This window comes from Astatotilapia calliptera, chromosome 14 (assembly GCF_900246225.1).
Source record: "Astatotilapia calliptera chromosome 14, fAstCal1.2, whole genome shotgun sequence".
In the NCBI taxonomy this organism is placed as follows: domain Eukaryota; kingdom Metazoa; phylum Chordata; class Actinopteri; order Cichliformes; family Cichlidae; genus Astatotilapia; species Astatotilapia calliptera.
The window spans coordinates 17,666,194-17,680,990 of record NC_039315.1 but is presented as its reverse complement, the minus strand read 5'-3'; the positions used below and the strand labels follow the sequence as shown (position 1 = coordinate 17,680,990).

The 14,797-nt window shown below is 41.6% G+C and overlaps 1 protein-coding gene across 1 annotated transcript in view; it reads right to left on the bottom strand.

Annotated features, from left to right (window-relative positions):
* The window catches only part of rsrc1 (arginine/serine-rich coiled-coil 1), a 120,194-nt gene extending 105,894 nt beyond the window's left edge, over positions 1–14,300 (bottom strand). The window contains exons 1-3 of the mRNA XM_026193065.1: positions 13,960–14,300; positions 13,672–13,866; positions 9,909–10,031 (exon numbers count right to left, since the gene is read on the bottom strand). Coding sequence (XP_026048850.1) covers positions 9,909–10,031; positions 13,672–13,850 — 302 coding nt within the window. The 5' untranslated portion in view covers positions 13,851–13,866; positions 13,960–14,300. The remainder of the gene's footprint in view (positions 1–9,908; positions 10,032–13,671; positions 13,867–13,959) is intronic.
* Positions 14,301–14,797: the final 497 nt, after the last annotated feature.

Genomic DNA, 14,797 nt, shown 5'->3' with positions numbered 1-14,797 from the left:
AGAAAACACTCGTACCCTTCGAGGAAACCCCCCCCCCCCCCCCCAATTCTGTCACTTCACATAATCTACATGTCCTGTGCATTGAACTAGAAGTAGGAGAAGTATGATTTTCCCCCCTTTACTGCTCACAGACAAACACAGAACTTTATGACTCGAGAACTCGAGACGCTCCAGTTTCGTAAACATTGAGCAGAAAAATATACAAACATATAGACCAGCTCTGGTGAAAATTTAGTTTAGTGTATATCATAAGTCAATTTTTTATACATGCGGCATGCTAAGTATATGGCTTTTATATCTAAGGGAATTTCACTGTTTGAGGACATTTCATATCTTTACATTTTATGTTATTTAAATCTAAAGATAAAGATATTAGAATTCACGTTTTTAAAAAAAAAAGTTTGCAAGTTACTGTGATGGCATGAATGTCATTCTTTACACATCTGCAGTGCCACGCTTTGTGTCAATATCCCACCAAGTTTATAGAGAAATCTGCCCAACTTCCACTCCAACAAAACCGTTGACTGCATTTAGAATAATTACATTTCCCAGCTTTTATTTAATGCCAAAATCCCAACGTCAAGTTCTCTGTTCAACCAGTCACAGAAATGCTCTGCTCCTTTGTTCAACCAATCACACGACAGTTGGCCACGTATCCTTTGGCTGATCCATCTATCTCCACTTCCTCCTCATGTCCTCGACTGTGCCAAAACCCAAATGGATACATAGAGCAAAAAAAAAAAAAAAAAAAGGAAGACAAATTTCAAATAGAAAACCTCATGCGCATGCTGAGAAAGTGTTTCATTACTTTTAAAAAGATTGTCAAGGTTTCAGTCAAGGCGCACATGATCCTCGTTTCATTTCTCTGCCATTCTCTCTCATTTTTCTTCTCTTTTTCCACAAATAAATTACCAAATGTGTGAGTGAAACCACGTGCGTGTGTGTGCGGTTGCTTTGCTTGTCCAAAGAGAACTGACAAGTGCAGGCAGTCGATCCATTAGCTGGCAATTTGCTCTTAAGTTGTCCGGGTTGGGGACGGGGGCGAGGGCGGTGGGGGAAGAAGGGTTTTTTGGCAAGACAATGCACATGACTCTGCTGAGGACAAGTTAAGTGAGGTGCTCACACACATAATCCTAGGCCATCACTCAAACACCCCTTTAAGACATGCACTCTTACGCACAGCCTAAATGGAAATCAGTGGCCCAATAACGAAAACAAAAGCCTGTTGTAAAAAATTTGGATGCATCTAATAATGTTAAAAAATCATTATAGTATAAACAGGGCCATGCCAGCAAACTTGAAACTATATGTGTTTACATATGCATCCTCCAAGTTCAAGTGTCCATATGGCCGGAGTAGGCACACAACGAGAGTACAAGGTAAACACGGCTGACTGAGGTTTGTCCACGCATGCTCTCTGAGCTCAGGTCTCCATGGACTGGCTCAAAACCTGGCCAGTGAATCTCACACACACACAGAGCACATAAACATACCTCCCGTCCACCCTCCCTCCCTGTGTGTGTAGTATGTTTAAGCGTGAAAAGAAGAACTGTGGACAGACGGTGGCGTTTATGTGTGCATAAATTAAGAGCAGAAGCTGTTAATTAAAAGGGGGGGGAAATACGCAGGGATGAAATAAAACTTTGCTAATCGACTGCTTGGCAAGGTGACCTCCGAGTGCGTCGGCCATCGTTCTAGGACCTGCTGTCCTGCTGGGCGAGGGGCACAGGAGGGCAATGTGCAGGTCTGACTATGAAAAGAAGACAATCGGGTAGAGCGCCCCTCTTCTCTTTGCTCTCTCGCTCTCTAGCAATGCATCTCTAGCTCGCTCTACCCTCCTTCTCCGCCCAGAGCGTTATTAGACCCAGAGCTCTGCTGCGGCTCCAAACAGCTCAATGACAACACACAGGGCCTGCCAATTAGAAATAATTAGACAGTCATTTCAGTGGCAAGTCTTTTTAAGTGCATATATAACGATGCAATGATGCTTATTAGCCGGCCTGAGCCGGCGAGGACCAGGGCCTCAAACGCTTTGGTGCTGGAGAAAATAATTATGCCAGTGATCACAAAGCGAGCTGCACATCTCTGTACTTCACCTCCACGCGTTTCAAAAATCCACTTCATTAGCTCCCGTAATTAATCCTCCATTAATTGCAGGAAAAGCCCAGTTTACCTCCCTTCGTTTCTAATTATCATCTTATAAATAGTTATGGTTCTAATTAATGTGTTCATTAGGCAGGATATTTCTCTCAAAGCCTCGCTGGGAGCCAAAGGTCCGGCTCAGCTCTCTCTGAAGCCTAACCAGCCAGAAGGTGAGGCCATCCTGCCTGCATTTGCTTTTATTTTACTACATTCAACCTCCTAATTGGCATTTAAAACCCAATTTGGAAGAACTTCAAGAAGCTTAAATAGGAGAGAGAGACAGAGAAAAAGCAGGAAGGAGAGTGAGAGAGATACATTTGGTGTTCATTTTCCTATGCCAGAGCTAAAAGCGTTTCTGTCTCCGTCTTTCTCTCGGTCTGGCCAGACGGATGAGGCTTTTCACTGTCATAAAGTGAACACAATGAGGGCTGATTGCATGTTATTAGTGTTTGGCATTTCAGTGGTTTTATTTTCAAAACAGCAAATCTGTTTCTCTACCCAAAAAAATAACACTGGAAATGACATACTTCTACTGAGTTTCAGTCATCAAAGAACTAAATCGTGTCTTTGGTATACAAACAGAAATTAACTTTAGGCTGGTGTCTATGATACCTAATTAACCCTGAAGACTTTCACTGGCAGAGGTGCAAAACAATACAAAACCTTCTCAATTATCACAGGTATGATCTTGAAACTGTATCCTCATTTTATCATTTTGCATTTACTTTTTTAAGACAAGACTATAAACTTGAAGATTTTAAACTGTAATGCTATTAATACAGTTATTTTGGGTACTTGTATCACTCATCCTCAAATATGATGTTGCTCGGCACAAATTATATTGATTTACTGTATGTTTTATGTCTCCAGTATATATATATTAACATAAAATGTTAATTTGTGTTTATAACTTCTGCTCCTGGGCATCACCGCTGCTTCCCAGCAAGAAGGTCCTTGGTTCAAATCCACTGGCCGGCTCATGCCTCTGTGTGGAATCTGCATGTTGTGCTTGTGTGTGTGTTCTCTCCAGGTATTCTGGCTTCCTCCAACAGTCCAAAGACATGCATGGGGCTAGGTTAATTGGCAATGCTAACTGGGCTGTAGGTGTGAACGCAAATGGCTGGAATGGTGAAAGGTTTGACTGCAATAAACAGGCGACCTGTTCACGTGTACCCAGCCTTCACCCTATGACAGCTGGGATAGGGTGATAGGGTGTCCAGCCCACCCACACCCTGAAACCAAATTGGATAAGCTGAACAAAATTAATGGACTTTTACTCAGTTTTAGCTGCTTCAAAACAAACGTGTTGAGTGACCTTCAGAGAAAACCGATTATTAGGACATAAATGCTGTCAATTTAAAAAAAAAAACAACAACAACAAAAAAAAAAAACATACTAAAAGCTAATAACATCACAGCTAAGATAAAAAAAGATATTTTATTTTCCCAAATAAACCATTCAAATTTTGCATGTTCGTAGTGATTAGGGACAACAGTTGGTGTGTTTTATATTGAAAATCTCGATAGGTACTAGTGGTTAAACAGGCAGTTAGTCCAATTGTACTAATAGTGCCTTCCTATGTGATGATTGGAGTTTTAGGGAAATACAGAATTTCCTCATTTTACAACCATACTAATGAGAATGAGTATGAATGTTCTTTTCTAATTTTGAAGTAACTTTCTGCTTTGAACCCAGATCAATGTGCTCAAATGATTTCTGACATAATGATTAGGCGACCGAGATATTCCTCTTTGCCCTCTATGAACTGACATGAAAAAAATGTTAAAAAATGTTTAAACTACATTTTCCAACCGCCGCTACAACGTAACAAGCTTTATGTGTCATTACTACCCATTTGTTTAGCAGACGGATAATATGAGTAAAGGGACCAGTCTGTGCCGTCTGTGATGTTAAACTCGTCTTTGTTTAGGACCATCGAATTTTTGTGCGTGTGCGCGAGTGCAGACTACAGCTAGGTTTCTACCCAGGGGAGTGGGCTAGTGTGTTGTGAGCCTGCAGGATGGAGGGGTGCGATGGAGAGGGGGGTGGCTTGGCAGAAGTGAAGAAGAGGGTGAGTAGGAGGGGGGTTTCCTCTGGCAGTAGAGGGGAACACTGCTTGCGGCGAAGCGGGGATGAAAGAGGCTGTCTGTGTCAGTCACTTATTCCTCCCTTTGGTAAATAAAGGTTTCTGACAACAAAGCCGAGCAGCGCTTGACTGGCCTTTACAGCAGATAAATAAAAAAGACAACACAGAAAGAGAGTAAGACAGAGAGAGGGGGGAAAAGAGAGAAACACAACAACAAACGCGTTCAGATCTCATGACGCATGTTGATTTTTATGGAGTAGAGAAGACGTAGCTGAACTAAACCAGGTCATCTTTCAGTTTAAATCAACACTTTGCAAGTCCGGTAATAGGGGAAGAAGGAAAAAAGGGCTAAATGTCATCCTGAGGAAAGGGGAGAAGAAAAGCTGTTGAGAGTCTATGGGATAACAGACAGACGGATGGAAAAAACAGCCAGAAGCCTGCTCTTAAATTCCAGTATAAGACCCACTACAACATTGGGAGAACACAAGTGAGATTCTGTACCTTGAAGAAGAAAAAGGATGTAAGGATTGTTAGCAGTCTTCCTCATTTTATTTTGTATCCATCAGCCACACAATTTACCCCTTATGGCCAACTTATAAAAGCAAAATGTCAGTGTGTTTTTGAGGAAATCGGATTTCACATGTCATTTCCTCGAAACACACTCGGGCTCGTTTCCCTCATGAAGCTAGCGACACCCAAAACCACCTGCTACTTCTCGCTCACAGACACACTCTAAACTGTGCAAATAAAAATATATGTCGGAGAAAAACGCAGAGAAAAATTCCCACCCCGCCACCTGACAGGGGAATTGCTGATCCAGGTGCAATGAAAGCTGGGAGGCTTCACTTCAGCTTCCCCACAATAAAGTTGCTGATTTTCCTCCTCCCTCTTCTGTCTACTTGCACTCAGCTGCCCCACCATCCACTCCTCCCTTCTGCTCCTCACCTCGGCGCTCCCTGTTCCAAGCTGCCTGGATGACCTTGTACACACTCCGTGTCAGTGCAAGGCAGAAAAAGCTATCTAGCAGATGTACGACACCTCATCTTATACGGGAGAAAATTGCTGAGTGAAATAAATACCAGGCCATCGCTCAACCTTTGCACGTACACGTGCACACGCCTGGAGTGCTTCTGTGATCTCCTGTGCAGAAAACAGAGCTCATGTTATGGTCTGTAACATCCAAATAACCTAGTTCTTCCACAATGAGGTTCCAATCGTACCGCTGTCTGTGATATTTACAAACACAAAGAAAGCCATTTGGAAATCATCAATCTAATACTCCCACAATCTTAAATTAATCTGAGTGTAGCCATCGATTTGACTTCTGAATCTCGTCTACTACAGACCTGAATAGGTCAGCGTTTTGATATTTTAACCCGTTTCATTATCGATCCACATTGTTATTCCTCCAAAATGAAAAGCTTTTGCTGTTGCAACCGAGCCTGGACATGCAAAAGTAGTTCAGTTTCTTTCTGAGTACTCCTTTTAACAGGAACACTCGAGGCTTACTTTAAAAAAAATCAATACAACCCAAAGATATGAAAACAAACTCTGTACAATTACTGATTATTATTTCCATCTTCGGCAAGTTTAAAATGCACTTATTCATTTACTAATAGCTGAAATACTATCCAAAGGTGGTGGAGATTAAAATCCACCTACACCTCTAAGGTGCTCCAATCTAGTTTTACTGACCAATCGAAGCACTTTATACTACAAGGTGCATTTAACAATGCATTCAGTTATTCTATAAACTTTCAGTTCTTTTATTATTTCACAAGCATGACCAATTTAACGTGCAGGTCTTTAGAGTGTGAAAGGAAGCTGGCGTACCAGCCAAGAAACCACGTAGGCACAGGAGAACATGCACCTCTCACATGAAAGGATCTAGATGGGGTTCAAAGCAGGAACCTTCTTGCTGTGAAGTGACCGTTGTAACCATTGCACCCCTGTGCTGCCAAAGATATGCATGTTCAGTTTATTAGTCATTCCAAACTGGCCACAGGTGTGAAAGTGAGTATGAATGATTTCAACAGACTGGCAAACTGTGCCATATAAGAGCTAGGTTAAGCTCCACCCCTCATGACTGCCCTGAACTGAATAAGCTGAAAAAAATGGATAGACTTTAGATTTGGAGTCATTTTCCTGCTTTAAGCAAGCATCGGTTTGGAACTCATCTTGACATGTGTGAGAGTCTGAGACAATCCTAACTCTGGTCAGCGTAGCATAGCACTTTAGATGGTGTGTTTATATCTCGCTACTACTAGGAAAATGACTGCTAATTAGAGGTCTCACTCACCATATAATTATGACAGCAGTGATGAAGTCACTCTGTGCTAGCAGGGCTAAACCCTGACGCTAGCACTCTGCGTTGCTAGCTCAACACACCCTGAAATATTAATGGGGAAAATGTAAGCATTACCATGTGCCCTCCAGTATATGCTCACCTACGTGTGAATAGCTAACATTACCCGAAATGCTCAGCTTCCTTTTGATGGGTCAAGTGGTGGATTTGACGCATGAGACATTCCTCCTCATCTTCCAACGGCCCTCTAAAGCTAACTGTTGTCAATGAAAGGCTGACAGAATGACTGACTGCGCCACACACATTTAACCCCTGCTGTGGCCGCCCATGAAAGCGGACCACACCGATGCTCCGTTGAGCTCACCTAAAGACGTTCCTGTGATCCGACTGTGATGATAGGCCGTGTCGCCTTTGTTGGACTGGGTATGCATCAGATCACTCTACTCTGCTGCTGCCATGCTCCACTCTGCTCTCCCCCAGTGGACTAGGCCGTGACACTCCCCCTCATATTCACGCAAATCTGCACATACATGCATTCTCTCAATCAGCCTCACACATGTTCACTTGACAGCGTGCTCACAGGAAGGCACGACACACACCCACAGAGCCTGATATGCCTGCTCACATCAAAGAGAATAAACATTAATGGCAAATAGGTAATCTGCTCCTCTTGTCTGTTTTACATTTCAGGGCTAGATTGACTGCCTCTGGGGGACCTGGCCCTTCTCTGATTGAGGGCAGGAAAAAAAAGAAGAAAAAAAAAAAGAGTGTAAAAGAGAGGAGAGGAGAAGGAAGCAACGATAGATGTAAACACATGATAGAGCGTTATTCTTATTTCATGTATCTCTTTATTTTTTATTTATACAAAGGGGATTGAAAAGGAGGTAATAAAATTCCTTCACTTCAACCCACGATGGCCCACTATGGTCCTAATCTTCTCCCCAGCAATATTCCAATGCAGACATTATTATTCTTATTTCTTCTGAATAATATCCCTCTCTTCTCTACACTGGGGCTCACTTTTGTCTTTCCACTTTATTCCTCCCCCTGTTTTAGGATCTTCTCTGCTCTATCCCTCGCCTGGAGAAACTCAGCCTATTCTCTCCACACTTTTTCATTCCCTTCTAACTTCTGAACCCCTCTCTCCATCTTCTCCTCCAGTCAGTGCTCTCTGTATCTTCTTACTCTTCTGCTTCACATGCTGAAGGAGGTGCCAGGTTGGTGTGGCCAGGGTGGGGGGTGGGGGGGTTGGCAGGCAGCACCTCATATCCTATCTGCGTATCAATCATGAGCTGCTGTCCATGCAATCCTCCTCTGATCCATCAGCCAGCCTCTCAGGGAGCTCAGGCAGCCTCATCCCGACGCACACACACACACACACACACACACACACACACACACACACACACACACACACACACACACACACACACAGCACTGACTAATAGCAGTCAGGGCACCTGTGCACACATCAACCTGCTTTCATTTCACAACCCCCAGCTGCTGTAAAATATGCAGTGTCCCACCAAAGTCATGCACAGCGCAGATGCAGCACTTCTGATAAATACAGACGGAAGAATAGTCACATAATTTCTCCACAACTGCTCAAATACCATTTAGCTTCGCTGTCAATTAAATTAAATATTATGCTCTAGATTCATTCTTAAATTGTGTGGTTGATAAAAGATTTAAAACAAAAAAATCAAATTACTATTTTTTGCCAATCAATCATTTCATCACTTCTGCTCTTTTCCCATTTATTACACAAGAAAACTGCCACTGGATTCTTCGAACGCTAACACAGGAGCACATGTGCCCGTGTCAACTTCTGCAGACACAAATTGTAGCTGCCATCACTTAACTGCATAAATTTAATCATCATTGCCATCATTTTGCACATCTCCACCTCTAACACCGCCTCAACCTCATAACGCCCCACCACGCACTCCCACCAACACCAGCCCGGCCCAGCCCACCTGCTCCTCGCTTACCACTAAGCCGATTACACAACGCAACCCTCCTAATCACACTGCAGCGTTTGTAAACACCGATGTCATCGACTGTAGTTCTAAATCTCCCAAATCCCTTCCACCTTTCATCTCACACCACACCATTTTCAACTGATGTTTTAATCACCAGTGGTGCTGTGAGTGACTGCCACTGTACCGCAGAGAGCAGCGAGAGAATGTGTGAAAAATGTTTGGCTGAATTCTCCCAATAAATGGCCTCAGCATGCAGTCAAACACCGAAATTCGCTTATTCCAAAAGCCTGTGAGCATTACATCGGAGAGTTGAAGTGTGGTGCCTTTTCATGGCGCAATCAACCACACGTGTCAGAACATCCCTGTTGCATCATCCCTTCATCCTGACACCTCTGTAATCAAGATATTAAAACACTTTTTCCTTTGTGATTAAAATGATCTATGCTCTCCCCCGCAGCCATACACAAGTAAACAAAGGGCCTTGCTTGCGCATATATTATGACAACCTTTTCTTCAAATGTGCGTCTGTGCATGTATTTATGCATTTGTTTGTGTGTGTGTGTGTGTGTGTGTGTGTGTGTGTGTGTGTGTGAGGAAGGGATTTAAAAACAGCACAGTTTACTGGTTCATTAGCACCAGATTAGCTATGCTAATGACATGGACCACCACACAGAGACTTTCTCTTTATGTTTCTGAAAGGGACACGGGACTGTGAGTGTGTGCATAGTGTGGTGCAGCCGTGTACACATTTGTCACGTGAATAACTTTTTTTTTTAAAGGAGCAACAACATTAATAATCATAATTCAACAAAGTATGTACCACTAATGACGGTTTAATGGTGCTAATGAGTGAAAGGAGAGGTGCTTCCAGAAAAGGGTTTGGCAGGCAGACTGGAGTGGTGCTGCATGTGACCTGCTGTCTCTGCGTGTCACAGTCTCATTAATACTCATGCAGTAAGACGGATAGTCGGAGCAAACGGAGACACAACTAGATGCACACGCAATACAGTAATTCAGACCTAAAACATAAGTTTCCATGTGCTTCCATCTGATGACATAAGACATAAATATGAAATGATGTGTTGTTTAGACTACAATAAACTTTCAAAAAAATGTATTTTTCTGTAATAAGAAAAATCTGCAATGGCATTCCTTGCACTGATTTGTAATACAAACACCCTTAACCTTTCCAAGCTTCCCCCCCCCACCCCCAAACCAACTTTTAAAATGATGTGGGTACCGTCTCTCTCACTCCTTTTCTCCAAGCGTGACTAAAACTTAGACAATCTGACTTTAAAATCCTGTTAGGAAACTTCAAGTGACTGGAAATAATACAGCAGTTTGAGGGATTAAGCAGAATGAGCAGAATGAATAATGTCCACGATGGTGCTACCTCCTGTCCCGGCTGCGTGACCTGTGTGAACGGTGGCTCCTCCCTTTGTCTCTCTCTGCGCTTCGACTCCTCCTCCTGCGAGATGAACTGTGAGACGAACTGCTGCTGGAACGTCTTCTCCTCCTGGGACAGGAAAAAAAAAAATACACACATACATTTAATCTTATTATAGAATCTTTAAAAGCAGATCAATCATACAGGAGTATGATTATACAACTAATCATTGTTCTGGAGTTCAAAAAAAAAAAACTGCACAAATTTGTCCTGAATGCTTAGGGTGGTTAATAGAGGGAGGGGGGGGGGGTGTCATTCAGCTGTATTGTTTAGTTTCTCACAGTTTACTTTCCACAAAAATCAAAGTCTTACCATTCCCGTAAAAAGTCTCTCCTCACTTCACCCTAATGCTCCACTACGTCAAGCACATTTTTCTGTGTTCATTTTCCCAGTGGACAAAAACTCAGAAAGCACCATCTAAAATTCTTCCCTCTTCTAAAAAAGTGGATATCGTGTCACTACTTTATTTTGCTGTTATGTTTAAGAGAAAACATACCCACACGATCCAGAAAACGTAGCTTGTTATCAGAATCACAAGCAGCTAGTGTGCATTAGTGAATGCTCTGGTCCAAGGCCCAGAGCTGCAGAGCCATGCAGGATGCCTTACAGTTCCTCCACAGGGGCCCTTTAGTTCTCTGCTGCTCTTTAATGTGGCTACAGCAGCGTGTGCAGCGTCTATTTTCCAAACACCGCTCACACTGAGTTCCTATTGATATCATGTAGCAGGAGTCATTTATGGGAGTGAATGTAAATGCTGAAACAGCCCCACGCCCGATACTGCAAACACTTTGTGCAATATTCATTATTTAAAACATCTTCTTTTGTTTCACCAGAACCAAAAATAACCAAATCTTTAATACACATGCCCCCCCCCCCCCCCACAAAAAATCCCTTTCTCAGTCCTGTGGGAGCTCTGCTAGATAGAGAAGGAGAGAAGAAAAAGGCAAGCAATACAAATAACACAGAGGCTGAACTATCAAACCAGATTTGTACCACTTAGAGAAACCCAGCAAAGATCTATTAGTATTCTAAAGGCTGGATCCCAAGAGCGGGGCCTTATGAAATAACTTCCACAGCCCTGCACAACCACTTCACACACTGCACAGAAGAAGCACACAGTAGTGAGATGGGATTATTTGGAAGGAGGGGAAAGCTCACACATTTTCACAAAAGCCTGTGTGCACGTAATAAAACATAATGGGTAGAACACATGCAAGAGGGAAGCAATGGCCAACACAGAAGTCTTTAACGTGAACGCAAATAACACCTCACAACTTGGACTTCATTTTGCGTTTATTCACACACACTTTTCCATCTCACTCCCGTATTGTAACTTAACCACGGCCAGGGATACAATTACTTTCCTTACATATACATGTTAATTATGTGGTTATGATGTCACCCAGCCAGAACATAAGCCCTCTTCTGTTTTACCTCATGTAAGGTCACTTTACATTACTCAGGTTGACAGTGCTACAAAATGTGTGGTCGCTTTTATGAACCTATTTAAAGCAAGTAGATCCAACACACACACAGAGACAGAAATACAGAAGGTCTTAGTCAATTGTTCAAAACACACAAGCAGTTAATAGATGAAGGACTGTGGTCCCAGGGTTTACACTGCCCACCCTACCCCACCCTGTGCAGGCAGCCAATGACTTCCCATCAGCAGTAATGGACCTTGACCAAGCCTCATAAATAATTACCATCAACTGGCCTTGTCTGAACAGCCACATACACCCAGTGGCAGCTGTGGATAGACGGTTGGATGGATGGAGGTCAGGTCCAGTCAGTAGCTACTTGCAAAGAAGGTTGATTATTACTGAACCTCCTCATTCCTCAGCAACAGCTAAACACTGAAGTGTTTTACTTTACGAAGATCAGAATAAAATGATAAAACTGATGTTATGTCATAACCTTTTATATTTAAGCCTTCACATTATCAAGAGGAGGGTTGATATGAAATAAGCCCAAACAAAAGTCTATCCTAGATTTCTATTGAAGAATAAGAAACTAACCTCTCTGCAAAGCTGTTTGCCTTCCAAACCTATTTTTACAGACGCAAAAGTGCTTGTTTAAATTCTTACTGACATCCTTTCCTGGACAAATTATTACCACTGCACATTGATTCAAAATTTTCTTGTTAGATTTTATTTCTTGGTCCTTTTAAAGTGTCTTAATTCTGGCATTTACTGGGAAAAGTATGACGGCCCTTCGTTGTCCACACGGAATCATTACCGAAGACATAATTTTCCAATCTAGGAACTTCATAACTCATTTACTAGAAAATAGGTTTACTCTTAAATGAGCTATGTTGTAAAAAGCCTATGCTAAACATCTGTACTTTTAAAATCAGAACATTTAATGTGAAACGTTTAGAAAGCTAGCATGCTGGCCAGACAAACATCTCTTAATCTGTTGTTCTATCTAGCTTCATTACCTAAGCTTTTGTCTGTTGAGGAAAAAGTCTGAATATGATATAATCCGATATCATGACGTTCTCCATTTTAAAACAAAAACTAGAGAACATTTTGAAGTCAAAACAAAATAATGTCCACCATTTTTTTCATGTATCAGCTGATATGCAAATACAATCCTCTACTTGGCTGTCTGAAATGCAAATTCCTGAAATTCTCATGATTACAGACACATTTTGATGGGATGACAACCAAAGATATAAACGATCAAATTCGAGAAAATATATATAATTAGTTTAGCTGCTCCTGTTTCAGGGTGCCGGTACCATGTATGTCCAGTGGCTGTCATACTTTCATGTTTTACTGAAATGCTTGAATACAAAAGAGTCACAGTTATGAAAACCTGCTCTTTTCCAACTACAATAAGTCAAAATGTGTGAGTGGAAAAAAAAATCTGCATACAATGTTTGTGTTTTATTTTTTTAAGCTATTCAAGCTATACAGATAATATATGTATACAGAAGAATGTGGTAACTTAACTACAGAGCACAAGAAATATACAAGAAGTATACATCAGTGTTTTCAGCCTCTGCTTTATCGAGTTTTTCAAGAAAAGACTGACTGCTGGGAAGCATAATACCACTAAAATCCAAGTGGAACCCAAGCAGCATATCAACTGGTGATAGTGGCCAAAAGTGATCCCTCAGAGACACGTCAGCATCAGTGCAATTGTTGTCCCATAGACAATACATACAACTTTAATCCAGGTAAAAGATATACTAGGGTTGAATGCAGCAATTGCAGAGTTAGTCATAACGAAGCAACCAGCAGCTCCTTCATGTGAAGTCTGTGGAATACATTCCCCTTTTCAATAACTCTAAAACAGTATAGGTTTATACCTTATATTCAAATATATTGGCCAAAATACAGGGCGTGATTGCACACGTTTTATTACTAGTTTACAAGCGCATGGTCATTTGTGTGCATTTGAAATGCTGTGTATTTTAATGTACATGATGAAATCTTCTAAACTGAGAATCCTGAATGACCTCCTGGATTTTAGTTATGCAATAAATATATTTTGTAAAAACCAAAATATTTGTGTTTAAAATGTGTCACATTTTAATTAGGTTCAGCCCCTCCAATGAAATGCTCAATTTCTGAATGCATCTGGCTTTTAACCTTTCAGAAGCTTTAAATGCAAAACAGTCGTTGGTTAAACACACTCCAGCCGAACAGAGAGCCGCACTCTGCACACATGTAAGAAGGAAAATTTCACGATGAAGCCTAACCTCCTGTCTCTGGAGCGAGAGCGGCTCCGGCGGCGACTGGACCTCCGACTGCGGCTACTTCTCACTCTGCTGCCAGAGGAAGAGGACGAAGAAGAAGAAGAGGAAGAAGAGCGGCGACGCTGTTTCTTCTTTCTCTTGCTTCGGCTGTCATCATCACTGTCGGACGAGCGCCTACCCATGCTGGCGGTCAGTCAGCTGGCAAAACATACACAAGAGTGGGGTTGCTCCTTTTGACATCTCTCAAACAACCCTTCGAGACAGTTTGCTGGAATATCAGTGGGAACCGACCTATTTATTTACTCCTCACGTGTATAAAACACAACGTTTTTACTACTCTGACCACTGTACCATAAGCTCATTTAACGACTATTAAAGCACAGCCACCTACATACAGTAGTATTTAACTTATTAAATCACCACCGACTGCTAAAAGGTAAAGTACCGTTGCCGCAAGCAGCTAATAAATGTTTGTTTTTGTGCAGAGGCTAGCTACTAAGCTAACGGTGCTAACTTAACCAGCTTGGGACCGCGGTTCTTGTTCTAAATAAAGGTCCCGGATGTGCAATAGTAAACGTATCACATCTACTAACATGTCTTATATTAAAAATAAGTGTATCCCTATAAAAATTAAAAGGAGAGTCCCGCTTCTCACCTTTAAATGGCACTGCCTCTCAACAACAGCCATGCACTGTTTGGGAGACTCTGCTTGTCAAACCGGAAAGCATCGATCAAGGAATTAGAATCAAACACAGAGCAATCGATCGAAGGACCCCCTTTTTTACCATAGCTTTACGGATTTTGCCTCTATTATGTTTCATTAACTAAACAACACTTATTTAATAATTCGGCATACATAGTTTGTCGTTGTTGTTGTTGCTGCAACGTTAGATATTGTGTTAAACAGTTTTAAAGTATTTTTGTATAACACTACTACATAAACAAAGTCGCTTGAATCGCCTTAATTAAACGAGATAAAGTTAGACAATTACATTTCCATAATAGCATGACTATTATGACGATTTGGGGGATGGTAAAAGCTCTTTAAAAAAGAGCATTTCTAAATGGAGATTATTTAATGTAGTATTTTAATGAGGGACTAAGCTTCATTTGTATTTTTTTTTCTCTT